This window comes from Talpa occidentalis, unplaced genomic scaffold (genome assembly GCF_014898055.3).
Source record: "Talpa occidentalis isolate TD23 unplaced genomic scaffold, MPIMG_talOcc4v2.1, whole genome shotgun sequence".
Classification (NCBI taxonomy): Eukaryota; Metazoa; Chordata; class Mammalia; order Eulipotyphla; family Talpidae; genus Talpa; species Talpa occidentalis.
In genome coordinates, this window is record NW_026555331.1 from 31,073,873 (window position 1) to 31,087,702 (window position 13,830).

Consider the following 13,830-nt stretch of genomic DNA (forward strand, 5'->3'; position numbering starts at 1 on the left):
CCATCCCGTGTATCCCTCCGGGGAAAATAGCTGGGTTTTAGAATTCTAAGATCAACGGTGGGATGAGACCCAATCCAGAAAGAGACTAAAAGATCGAAAACTGATGGGTAAAGAATAGGAAAATATAGCTTGATCATTTAAAGTTGGACCATATAGTAAAGCTCAAAGCAAGCTACATATGACTACGTGTCTTTTTGTCCTTGGGTGGGTGGGGGGCAATGAAAGTTATTTGTCCCTGAATGCTAGAAGAAGGGTATGCTCTTTCACTCTTGAGTTGCGGTAACATAAAAAAAAAAAAAAATCAGAGAAGAGAAAGGGGCAATGTTTAAATGGGATTCAGGTTGTGTGGCTTCTATTTAACAAGGCAAATTTCACTGCCCTGTTCCATTAGGATGAGTGGGCATTAAACAAAATAAGTAAATAATACATTTTAGAAGGTGATAAATTACATAGAGAAAAGCCAATAAAAGAGAATTGCAAATATGTGGCAGGGAAAGGCAAATGGTGGCAAACAGATTCCTAGAGTTTGAAGGCTACTGCTAACTCTACCTGAAATATAGGGGAAGCTGCAGAGAGATGTTGTCTTGAACATTGTTATTCACCAAGTCTTTACCTTAAGTCCTAGAGGTGTACCTCAAATGTAACAATCACACTAAATTCATCTTATTTTCTCCCAAACCTGTACTCTTTGCTCTCGCAACTCCTCTTCCTTGTGTTTTATTTCTGGTAATGGAATATGGCCAGTAGATTCTTCTCCACCTTCACTGTCTCCCAGAGTAATGCAGTAACTTTCTCACCTCTCTTTGTTCTGTCCTCCATTCTACTTGCATTGGCTAGAGATGTCAGCTTCATAACATGTATGCAGAACTCTCCATGAATTGACTTCTTCACCTTTTCAAGACTTTTCTTTGCCCTTTCCTCAAGCAAGTCTTAGTTCCCAGCAAATTATTTAGTCTCCAATGTGCCATTTCATTCTTTCCTGCTCTTGCACATTTTGTTCTGAGATTGAAATCAGTTGCTCTTTGTCTTTGAAATGTCCAGTTTCCCTTCAAATTCCCCCTCACATCATGGTCTTTATAAAAAGTTAGCTCAGCTCCCTCTTCTTCATTAAGGTAAATTGATCCCTCTTTCCTTTGTGTTACTAATGTTATTACAGCACTTATGGATCACTTATCAGTGAGTCCCTTAAGGGCAGAAACTGCCTTACTCACCTTCGTATTCCCAGGACCTAGCTGGTAATTGGAACATAGTCAGGGCTTAATTCTTGGTGACTTTGACTTTGTGTATATCACATTTTGATTGAGGGGCATCCAGTGGAGAAATGTTTAGTCAGAAGAGAGTTGTGGTAGCAACTGTTAGTGGTTTAAAAGTAATGGTTGAAGCTTCTAATGCACAGATGGTAAAGTAAGAAAAATGCTGAGGTAGGACACTTCATTGAGGGAATTGAGAGAGGAAAAGAAGCCAGAAAAAAAGAGATTAGGAAGAAGATGCAAGTAGCAGAGGTGCCTGGCAGATAATAGGTGCCCAGTAACCTCTATTTTAGATTTCTAGAAAGGGACCTTTTTAAACAATTGCCACATTTCACTTTTTGTTGTTAGTAATTTTTCCTTATTACAAAATCCCCATATATTCTTGTAGAAAAATGAAAATACAGATTAAAAAAAACTGAAGAATCAAGTGTAATCAAGTTATTCATACCTTTCAGACTTTATTCTGTGTATATATATCTGTACTGCTAACCTAGAATGCATCATTCGATTTGTAACTTTCTTTTTACACAAAGCTCGGGAAACATTTTAAAGTGAATATTCCTCTCTATTATTTTTCGTGGCATCCCGCTGTAGGGCATACTCGTCTTTCTATACAAGGTGAGACTGAGGCGAGCAAAAGCCTATCATTTTGATTTTTTTTTTTAAAGATTTACTTATGCATACAAGAATGGGAGTACAGCCTCCACCAGAGACAGAGCGGGGAACAGAACAGGCCGACTGACTGAAATACACTGCTGAGGGGAGCAGCGGGCAAGTCAAGAGAGGTCTGCTGAGCCATGTGGGTTTCTCCCTCACCGGGGATCGAACTCATATTGAAGTGGCTGAGGTAAGCTTCATAGGTTGCTTCTTAACCCCTTGCGCCACCAGGGAGACTATCACAATCATTTTGTGTGGAAGGGCGGGAAAGAGCGCGATCTCTCCGGCTGGGGGCTGCAGGTCGTGAGGTGACCGGTGGGGGCGCTGCGCAGCCGGCGGGAGGGGCGGGCCGGGCCGGGGGCGGGGCCTAGCGGTTACTGAGGGCGGGCGGTTCAAACCGAAGGAGCCAAACGCCGCGGCCCCAAGCGAACCCGGCGTGGGAGTTGCCATAGCCGGGCCTCCCAGGGGGCGAGGCGTGGCTCCTCGCCGGCTCGCCCGGCGGCTGCTGTCTGTCTCTCCTCCCGAACCGCGACCTGGGAGACCCGCCCGGCTTCGCCTAGACGTCGGTGCGGCGTCGCCTGGGTCTCCAGGTGGGCGGGAGCGGGCCCCCCAAGTGTGTGCGCGATAGCGGGCCTCCGGCCGTCCCCCAGCCGGCGTCCCACTTTTTTTTTTTTTTTCAGGTGCTGGGCCTGGAGAGGTACCCCGAAGCCATTCACTTCTCTCGCTCCGCTCCAGGTGACACTCACCCACCTGGGTCGTGGCCCTGGGTCCTGGAGGCCCAGTCGAGCCTCCCCCCCCCACCCCGAACCCCCACCCCCGGCCTGGCCTTGGGGCCGTCGGGGCTGGGGCGGGCGGGCTGTGGACGCCCAGGTGGGACCGTTAAACCCCCTTCGGCTGGGAAAGCCTCGCGGGCGTCAATGACAGCGCTGCAGTTTACGCTGCATTTTCAAAAATCCAAATTTGGCAAGTTTTCACAAGCCCAAGAGTAGCTGGGGGCAAAAAAAGACATTAAAATTACTGTTGTCTTGAAAGCTGAGGGAACTCCAAAATGTTTTAGGTCTGAAGCTTTCACGCGTTAAAAGCCCTGACACTTGTACTTTGGTCCCCTTCAAATGTTAGCAGTCATCTTGCTACTGCACGTTGCTGCTAACTGTTCCAACTCAAGTTTTCTCTGTAAGTGGTATTCCTTTGGCATGAATTTGAAACACAGCGTGAGATTCTCGGTTAGAAGCTTAGGCAACTTTGACATCTAAAAGCTCAAGATTTACTGATGCTAAGATTTCCCTCTTTAACCAGTGAAGGGAATTTGACTTTAATGTAGTTAGTATTTCATTCTCTGACTTGAGACGTGTGCGTGTTCTTTTTTAAGAGCACTGTAGAGATAAGTGTTCGCATGCCTTTGTTGGGCGACTGGTTTTCAAAAGTGAATATGGAGGCTTTTGTTTGAGTCATCAGTAAGCTGTGGAGTCACTGAATTAATAATTCAGTAAGCATTTCATGTTTTGCAGTAATCATTTTAAAATTAAGTTTTGAAGTAACAAATGTTATTCGAGACCAACATCTTGGGGTAGTAGAAAGATGAAAGTGATGACAGCCGAGAAGGCATGTTGGAGGCGATTTCAAATGTGTACATTTACCAAAAGGAATTAGAAAGGCTTTTTGTTTTTTGTTTTTGTTTTGTTTTGTTTTTTTTGGTATTTCTGTTAATAACAAGTGGTCTATAGTTTTTAGGGGAGAGAATGAATGCATTCCTCGCTTTGTTTCCAATATTTTGCCTCTCAGTTTCCCGTGTTCTAGGAGAGTGGGACACCTAATGGCGAAGTAGCAGAATAGTTTTATTTTTTTAAACTTTTTAAAGGACTCCCTTGACAAATTTTTACCAAATGACGAGTGAAAATTGTTACTTAATACAAATGTGGAGGGAGAAGGGGACGATGACATTCCTGAGTGACAGTATAATTTGAAAATGCATTCTAAATAACCTAATATTTTGAAATTAAAATTGTTTTAGAATATACAAATTACCAAACTTTGATTTTGATTATTTTGGTGAGCATGTACAGAATAGAGCAATAATTCCCACATTTGATAGGCTCCACATCTGAACCGAACTGTGAAATTCACCAAAAATATATATAGATTTAAAGAGTTGAAAAGCTCTTACTTCATCCAGGAGTAATAATTTTCTAATGACCATTTATTATGCCAGAAAGAATTTATATTGTTTTGTGGTTGGAGTAGCAGCTGTTTGTTATTTTAAAAAAGGTCATTCACTCATATATTTAACTGATGTAATCAAGCATAACTAAATTACTTTCCCTTTATAGACACAAAAATTTGTCTTCCCCAGATCTTTATAACTAGAGTAAAAATCACATATTTAGTAAGTTTGAAAGAAGGGCAGTTTTCTTAGTGGCTTTTGAATAATCGTGGCTTTTGAAGAAAAATCAGAAACCATAACTTTAGTTTCCTTTGTGTTCGTGTTTAATTCAAGTTTCTAAATAGAAGTAATATGATGATACTGTTGAAAAGTTAAGAAGTAAACTACTTTCCTGGTGTCATTCCTGGCAAATGTAATTATTGAGTAACATGTTTAAGTAATTGATATGAATTTGCAGTTGTAAGACTATTACAAAATGTGGGTATCCTACAAATAATTGCCTGTTATTTGTCAGTTCAATCCTCCAACTGGACCTTTTGTCTCAAAATATTTACAAAATGAGGCATGGATGAGTATAATTTACTAGGTTTGAAATAACCCTGTATTTACTGGATAGTGTTCATTTTGGATAGCTCAAGAAGAATGTATTAGTAATTTATCAATAAGCTAAAGAGTCTTTGCAAGGGTATAAGCCCAGGACTTTAAATCTAGTGAGTAGTCTTGGGAACTTAATTTCTGAGACAGGCCTGTGTTATAAATATAAATAACATTATCTTGAAGTTGCTTAGTCAAATTTTGTTTAAAGTAAGTGACAGCATTCATTTGGCACATTTCCTAAAAGCCTGTTCAAAAATAAGCATATAGGATTTTTGTAAGCAACTTTATTTACATCCCAGAACTTTGAAAGGAAGCACCCATTTGACTAGATATAGGCCAGTACAAATAAGCTTGAATGTTAAAACTGCAATTTTGTACCTTAGTGCTGTTAAAATCAAAAGGTAATAAAATCATCTAAAAATGATGCTGCCAGATTTTTTCCTCAAGTCTAGTTTAAGAAAATGTTTGTGTATGCTGCTTAGAACTATGCCTAGTTATCTGTGAATTTTTATAATCTGAAATTTATTTTTATGATGTCAAAGTTGTTTGAAGCAAGGTACCCATTGAATATATTGTAGAGATTTGTTTTAAGTAACTTTTTTATTGCCATAAAATTTTCCATTATTATCTATACTCATAGAAGATGATGTATTTTGTTAAGTTTCCAGGCTATTCATTTCAAAGAAAGAATAAAGTTTGTTTTTGCTTTGTAAAAACAGCTTTTGAAGATGTCAGAAAGGTGTTCAAGTCAAGCTTGCACTGGAGAAGGAAATGACTTGGACTTTTCTGCTGTCAATTTCAAGTACTCCAGAGATTTTTGTTCCACATCTTCATTTCAAGAGAATGACTACAGTGAGTTGTTGAAATCTTACAGTTTTGATAATACAAATACAGAAATTTTGGGAAAGAAGGAAAGAGACCCAACATTAATTTATGAGCATTCTGAAACTTCCAGTCTGGACTTAACACATCCTTTAGAGTCATCCACTCAAAAACACAGATTTGTCTTCCTGAGGAAGGAAAGAGGTAAATCCCCAGAACTTTGTGAAACTCCTAAAGTCAGTAGGAAAAAATGTTTATTGCGCAGAAGATTGGACATATCTTTCCCTCTTCTAACTGGGGACTTTGAATCACGAAATAGTTCTCCAGCAAGTAGTGTGAGTCATGTACTCCACTTAGAAAAAATTACTCCAAGCCATACTTCAGGTTCTCCAAGGCAAAGTAATTTTAGTCCTTTAGTTGCTGGCACTTTGAAAACAGAAGCAGCAACTTCCAGCAGTCGAAAATTGAGACTTAATTTTTCTCAGCAGAAGACTTCCACAGTTGATGATCCCAAAGATGACTGTAGCCTTTTTGAAGTTGAATGTATTTCTCCTATTCAGGGCAATAGTTTTAAAGACTCTATCACACATGAATTTAGTGATAGCAGTCTGTGTGTTAACAATGAGAATGCATATCCTGAACTCCTGGACTCCTCTGTTAGTGAAACTACTTGTGGAACAGATGAGGACATATTTGTGACTCCAATAAATAATCTTGTAGCAAACATTAAATTTAATGCTAGTGAAGGTTTGTCTTCTTCAAGTGAAGTGAGAACTGGTATTTCAACACCTGAAGACAGTGGTTTTAACTCACTTTTCTTGGATAAATCAGATTTCCTCTCTGACCATGAGGGTTCTTTTCAAGAACTATTTCAGAAACAGAAGGGCACTCTCAAAGTGGGGAACACCATAAAAAAGTCAAGGCGTCTTAGAAGGTGGAGAAGATTGTCCACTCTTCGGGAGCAAGGCTCACAATCCGAGACAGAGGAGGAAAAGCAGGCCATCCACTCTGACCTTGAAGCAACACCAGCAGCTTCTTCAGACATCTCAGAGAGTCAACTGAGCAGTGATAAGAGTGGGGATTTGATTTTAAGCTTTAAGAATTTATCAAAAACTCCAGCCTTGCAATTAGTGCATGAGCTCTTTATGAAAAGCAAAAGGAAAAGATTACAGCAAAATGGTGCACATGAATTCCTAGAAGAAAGGGATGGGGGGGAAATAGCCATATTGCAGTGTGTACTTGCAGGACTGATTGGCAAGAAAATGGGTATAGAAAAATTGGACATCTTAACAGAATTAAAATATAGAAACTTAAAGCATGTTCTTGCTATGGTTTTAGATTCCTTGACTGCAGAAAGCTTATGCAGGTAAGAAATAATTTTTTAACTGAAATAAAAGCACCTTTTGTCACTTTTTTTTAAGTTGTAAAGCTTTTCTATGAGTTGAATAGTCATCCTTTTTTTGTTATATTACCTATATCTTTGATTATCTTAGACTTTATCAAAAGTGGCTTTCTGAGCTTCCAAATAGGGACTACTAGTACAGTACCTTCTATTTAAAAACCTGTTGTAGAAGCAACAATATAGTCATCTTTTAGATAAAGTTCATGTCACCATTTGGGAAGAGAGTTTCTAAAAGTTGAACTTAAAAAATTTTCAAGACAGAAGGTCATGTTCCATGGAAATTTTTTTTATGATTTAATGATGTAATAAATAGTTTATATCGTGCTGTCAGACTTCAAATTTTATTAATTTACTACCTGACCAGAAATAATGTAAATCATTACGGTGCTAAGAAATGACAACACAAAGGATACCATTTCGTTATTTAAATTCTAGAATCCAAGAACAATTGTTAGCTTTCATTTTATAGTTTGTCCTTCCAGAGATCAAAAGGCTGTAGCTTGTTTTATTTTCATTGATAACACAACAGTGGAATTAATTACTTTGGGATATTTCAAGGAATTAAAAACTGAAGAATTTATGGTCATAGAAATTTCAGTATATTGAGAATTGCTACATAATTAAAGAGAAGTTAAGACATTGAGATTGAGGTGGGAACTGGGGTTACAAAGACTAAATTGAAACTGTTCATTTTGGCAATTTGGGGTAGTTTCAGAACTATCAGAAGATAAGACTCCTGGGGATGCCATGAGCAGGATGGAGGGAGACCCCATGGAACAGGATTTTTGCAAGGGGATATTAGGAGAGGAATTGCCAGAGAGTTAGAGAACTTCTTCTTTGTTGTTGTTTTTGATAAATATGTGTCAAGAGTTTGACTCAAAAGTCCTTGCTGTTTGTATGGCCACTACTTCAGCTAAAGTCTTTTTTCACCTCTCCCCCAAATTAATTGCACAGAATTCTAGAATTTCATAACTGAAAGCTTTCTGAGATATCTAATCCCTTCATGTATTTTGCAGATGAGGAAACTGAGCTACAGAGTTAGTAAATGACCTGCCAAAAGTTGCTCTAGGAAATAGGAAGACATTCTAGGGACAGGTCTGCAGTTCAGATCTCTGACTATCCAATGTCTCCCCACAGACTTTTATTAAGTTTTAAGTCTTTCAGAATAGACTTAATTGGGACTATATTTGGGGTAATCCAAGTATGATAATAAAATATTAGTACAGCTACCTGTATTTGCCTTAAAAAATGTTTACATAAGATAAAATATTTGTATAAAAAATTAAGGACCTAACAGATATAGGAACTTTATTTTTATATGCTGGAGCATTTGGATATGGATCAGTTAAAACTTCGATGATACTTTTGGGTGCTCATTAGTGGCACAGTTGATATTCAATTATATTTCAGTAATTACCTTTCCTACCTACCCCTAAAGATTTATAGTATTTGTGTTGCAGAATCTATGTATAATGTCAGTAGTGCTTATTCCTGATAATGTGAGAGATTATGGTCAGTTGCAATAGCTGTGACAAGTACTACATTATATTATTCATCCCCTTTACTGGGTGACTTTATTACTCTCCATCTTCCTGATATAAGGAATATATCAGTTTTTGCATAGGCAGTGGCAAGTGAAGTGGCCATGGAAGCTGTAAGAATGGTAGTGTTGACAAGTCAATTATTACCTGGGGCCCTCATAACAAATAACTTTTTGTTTTCAACCTTTGACTTTTTTCCCCATGTATGATTTGTTAAACTTAGAGTAATTAAAAATAGCTAGATTAACAAACAACTACCTTTTCTTTAATAACTAATGTAGTCAAAATTTACTGATAAGTAGTCCCTGAAAACAAATTGTGCTTTTTCTTTAGCCGCTGCATTCTCATTAACTTTGGTGTGTAAAATAGGAGCTTTGTTGCTACCCAATTATGTTTATTATTTATCACTTAGTAGTTCCAATGAAGGATTGACTGTTCTTATGATTATCTAATTGAAATGACTGAGATTTGTTAAATACAGAAATAGGAGAAATTAATAAAAAAAAATCTCTTGCACTATAGCTGATAATCATTTACTGAATGAATATAGTGTTCCAAATTTTTATCTTAGTGTCACAATTGAAGATAAATTCTCTTAATTTCCTAGTGGATTCATTTGCTTTACATGAAATTGTTTTCCTTAACCATTTATAAGGTATTAGTCAATCATTAAATACTGGCATATATTTACTATTTTAATAGGAATCCTTTCATATAGTAAAACAACATGAAATGAGATAGATCAAGTCATATTTTAATGTAAACTTTTAGATTAACTTTATTGCCCAAGATTTTTCAAAACAAGTTTTTCTTATTAATTACCATATGCAAAAATATTAATCTTGTGGAATATGTACAACACAAGAACTGATCTTTTTGTTGTAGTGTTTGGAAAGTGAGTAGAAATTGGCGTGAAATTATTGTTCAAGATAAAAAAGCAAATAAGAAGAGGAAATTATATATGACACAGCTGAAAACAGATTCTGAGGTAATGTATACAATACTTTTCTAAGATGGACTTGCATAAATACCAAACAATTTCGTATTTCTGGCCAAGCTAATTTGGTTTTCCTGCTAATTTTAACTATTTCCATTTAATAATATTCATTCTTTATTTTTCCCAAACTCCTTTTCTACCTAGTCCATAAATAGAATAAACTAACATCAAGAACATCTTGTTGGATCTTGTTGTTTTTAAGTATTTTGTTATGTTAGAAGCATTTGAATACCAATGATATGCTGGATCTTATTCATAACAAGATATTCTTATAGCATTTTCTAGCCAGTCTTTTGAGTGGATATTGCATGCAACTCATTACAATGGTGAACATGTTAAAATTGGTCCCTGCTCTCTTGGAGCTCATACTTTGTGGGTAATAACAGACAATCAATTAATTGCAATACAGGTATGTTAGGTGAAACCCAGAGTAAGTTCCCTTGGAACATTTAAAGGAATGTGTGATATGTGGGAATCAATAGGAGGCTTCTCAGAAAAAAGCTTCTCAACTTGAGACCTGCATGGAATTAGTAGTTAGCCAGGAAAGTGTTTCAGCAGAGGCCACAGTATATGTGAAGGTCTAGAGGTGAGAGAATATCTCAGGTTAACACTGGTAAAACTTTTTAAACTTGTACTTTCTTGAAAATTTGAGATCTAGCTTTGAAATTACAAGAAAAGTCCTACAGAAGCTGATTATTCTTCCCAGCGACACTGCTTTGTTTAACATCTGATGACACTGGCACCCGTATTTGATTGTATATTCAACTTTTAGACCTTCCTTAGGTGCCATTACCAACCCTTATTCTTCCCTTATTCTTGTCTAGTAGAAATTATTTTATAACATTATAAGTAAATTGCTCACTTGACTAAATGTAGTAATTGAGATGAAGCCTGGCATAAACAAATATGAGTACCCAGATGAAAAGATTGATGGGTTTCTCATTAAAATGAAATATTAAGGACTGCTGTCAATGAAATGTTGACTTTCTAGTTTACTTAGAAAAAAAGTTTTACTTTTTTACAAAACTTCACAATTCCCAGTCACTACTTACTGCTGCAGCTGCTGATTCTGGGAGCTTATAATAGCAAAGATTCAATTGCCTTCTTATCTTTTAAGAATGTTACCCTACATGCAAAAGACAAACTTAAAAACCATTGTTCTTAGCAAGCACCAATTAATTAAACTTTCTAGCTTTATGTACTTTACTACATATATCCTGTAAGGCAGAAATATGGCTGTGCTAGCAATCTTTCAGGTAATTCCAGATAAAATAATCTGTGCCCATTTCCTAAGCACCGCTTTCCAAAAACCTTGTTTCTTAAGGAACGTACTTTAACTTTTTTCTTATTTTGACATGCTTTTAAAGTTTTTTCAAAGCAACGAAAGCATATGATTTAAAAAATTTAATTGGACTATGAGGATTATAATAAAATAAACATTCTCCTGCTCTACCTCTTCCTACTCTTGATTCTTGCCATCAGACTATCACTTTCAGCTCTGCCGTGGTCTCTTCTAGTCTTTACTCCATATTTCTAAATACCATGAATTTATTATTTCGTGTTTTTCTACAGAACGGCTAGGTTAGTTCTCTAACCTCTTACCACTGCGACCACTACCAATCTACCCATTTCCCTCTGAATGCCTTTAAACTATATATCATCATTTGGGAGTGAATCAGAAGAAATAGGTGCTGACATATTCAGAGTGTATTGATATTATTAGTTTGATAACTTTATTATTTTGACTTTTTGATAGCTGTAATGCAGTACACTATGATTATACCTTGTTTAATATAAGGTATAATCCCCTCCCCACCCCTCATAGGTAATAATTGCCCAGCTTTTTTCTTTTATTTATTTGTTTATTATTTATGTATTTATTTATTTATTTTTGGCTTAGTGTTCCTCTATATAGATCCCTGATTCATCTCCTATTGTCCACCAGAATTGAAAACCTCCCCTGTGTAAGTCCAAACAAATCAGGTATTCTATCTGCTCCTTTTTTTCCCTCAGAGACATCCTTCCCGGTACCCTTTGCCCTCCTATTCCAATGTGAATTGATCTCTACCCAAACTATTCTAATGTATCATCAAGCAAACAGAAAAATTATAAAACAAACTTGTTTGATAGTTTCTTCACACGTGTATAGGCTTACAATGAAAGCTCTATGTGTGTAAAACTTAGATGGTACAGACCAACTATGTATAGTAGGATTTCAATTTTTTCTGTTTTTCTTTGCAGCAGTGAGATGAACATTTAACTGCAATACCACAACCTTTACATTGAATTTTGTTAATATACTGTATTCTTCACTGTTCACCATAGAAATGAACAACCATGAAATGACCCCAATCTCACCTTGAAATATTTTCTAGTGATGATGACTGTGTTGTGAAAGATATTCACACTTGTGGACATGTACCTTTGTTGAATCTTTGCCTTGTATTATTCAGAGAGTAGCTTTAGGAATACAGGAATTAGACTGCTTTATTCACTTGGCACTTTCAGGTATTCTATTAGTATCTGTTAAATGATGAATGTTTCTTCTGTCGCTGGAATTTGCTTCAACAAAATCTTTTTTGGTGCATGAACAATCATTGTGTTTACCAACTGCATCCAAATCCAGTGGGTATTTTCTCTCATTGTGCTTTTGAGTCATGAGCTTGTGGTCTAGGATGCAAATCATTTATAGAAATGTAATATAAAAAGAGTCCTTGAGTAATTTCAACTTTATTCATTCTATTTCTGAAAATCAGTATTCATCCATTACACTTTTGCATGTTCTTAAAATGTTAATGACATAATTTTTCATGACCAATTTGCCTATTTCATTTCCTGTACTTGCCCTATTATAATTTCTCATGTTTTAATTCTCCCCATTATTAGGGACCAGTTGTGGCAAAGGGGGACTACCTAGGGAGAGGAAACATAATTACAGTTGTACACATAAGGAAATTCACCCACAGTATATTTCATTTTGATGAGTGATAAGAATACCAATTTGTAAAAAAAAAAACAAAAACAGACAACTTACTGTTTTTCCCTACTACTAAACTTAACAAAATAGAGGACTATATGGATTATTCATACTTCTTGGCTAGATATTTAAATAGTGTAGAAATCCAGTTCAGATGAGAGATTTTTTTCCCTCCTTTTAAAATGTCAAGTTGTTTAAAGCTTAGGTGTCAAAATAATCCAAGTATTTCCAAGTATGGCAAGTATTTGTTGTTTGCAAAAACCAGCCAAATTAATTGTGTTTTATGGCCTGCTCAGGCCTATTCTTCTTCTGACATGTGGCTAAGGTAGAAACCTTCAGAGAATTCTATGGTATCGTATAACACTTAAAAAAAAAAAACACCTCTTCATAGACCTTCAATTAAAATGTGTTGGCTGCTCCAGGCTATTCCAATCCCAGTCTGTTACCTATGCTTTTAAAGTAGGTTTTAGTGGAACATAGACCTGCTTTTTCATTCACATGTTCTCTACAGCTGCTTTTGCTAAAATGACATTTGAATAGCTCTAACTATCTGGCCCACAAAGTATAAAATAGTTATTGTTTGACTCTTTTCAGGAACTGTTTACTGACCCATTCTATATAAGGAAAAATAACTAATCATACAAACTTTTTTTAAAAGCTGGCATGTGTTTTTTTAATTTTTTTATATTTGATTTTTAAATGTGAGATGAGGAAAACATTTCTAACACAGAATGTTTTAGGAAAAAAATTCTAGGAGTGTACACACATTTCCACACATTTAAATACCTGAGCATCAGAAAACTGTCCTGGAACAATATGTACTAGTGACCTTATCTTTCATCACAGGGAACTATATTAAATGTTGCGGATGCTGCTACTCGGCTCCATCTTTTAAATCGATCAGCTTTAAGATCTGTGCAAGCTCAGGCTAGGACTCCGGGTTCTCAGAAAGAACAAGTTTCAACATTTTCTCCTTGGGGGGAAGTCTTGACACCTATAGCAAGCTCTTCTGTGACCCTCTTAAATAGTAAACAGGAAGAATATGTTAAGGTGAGTATTTATCATAAGTTATTAGAAGTAAATATTTGCAGAGTTTGAAATAAAGTGATTCTCTATATGAAACTGCAAGATATGTGTATGCTTTCACTGCAGGTTGCCAAAACACTTTTTATTGATGAAGCATTAAAACCTTGCCCACGGTGCCAATCCCCTGCTAAATACCAGCCATATAAGAAAAGGGGACTGTGTAGCCGGACAGCCTGTGGTTTTGACTTTTGTGTGTTATGTTTGTGTGCTTACCATGGGTCTGAAGAATGTAGTAGAGGAGCAGCAAAGCCAAGAAATAGAAAAGATGCTCTTCCAGGAAGTGCCCAGAGTAAGCAGAATTTAAAACGCCTCTAAAGAGACTTTAAATATAAAAGAAGCA

General features: G+C 36.5%; 1 protein-coding gene across 1 annotated transcript in view; it reads left to right on the forward strand.

Annotated features, from left to right (window-relative positions):
• FBXO43 (F-box protein 43) overlaps nt 1–13,830 on the forward strand; it is a 60,165-nt gene extending 46,335 nt beyond the window's left edge. The window contains exons 6-9 of the mRNA XM_054692073.1: nt 5,385–6,853; nt 9,316–9,418; nt 13,251–13,454; nt 13,557–13,830. Of these exons, the coding sequence (XP_054548048.1) occupies nt 5,385–6,853; nt 9,316–9,418; nt 13,251–13,454; nt 13,557–13,805 (2,025 nt within the window). The 3' untranslated portion in view covers nt 13,806–13,830. The remainder of the gene's footprint in view (nt 1–5,384; nt 6,854–9,315; nt 9,419–13,250; nt 13,455–13,556) is intronic.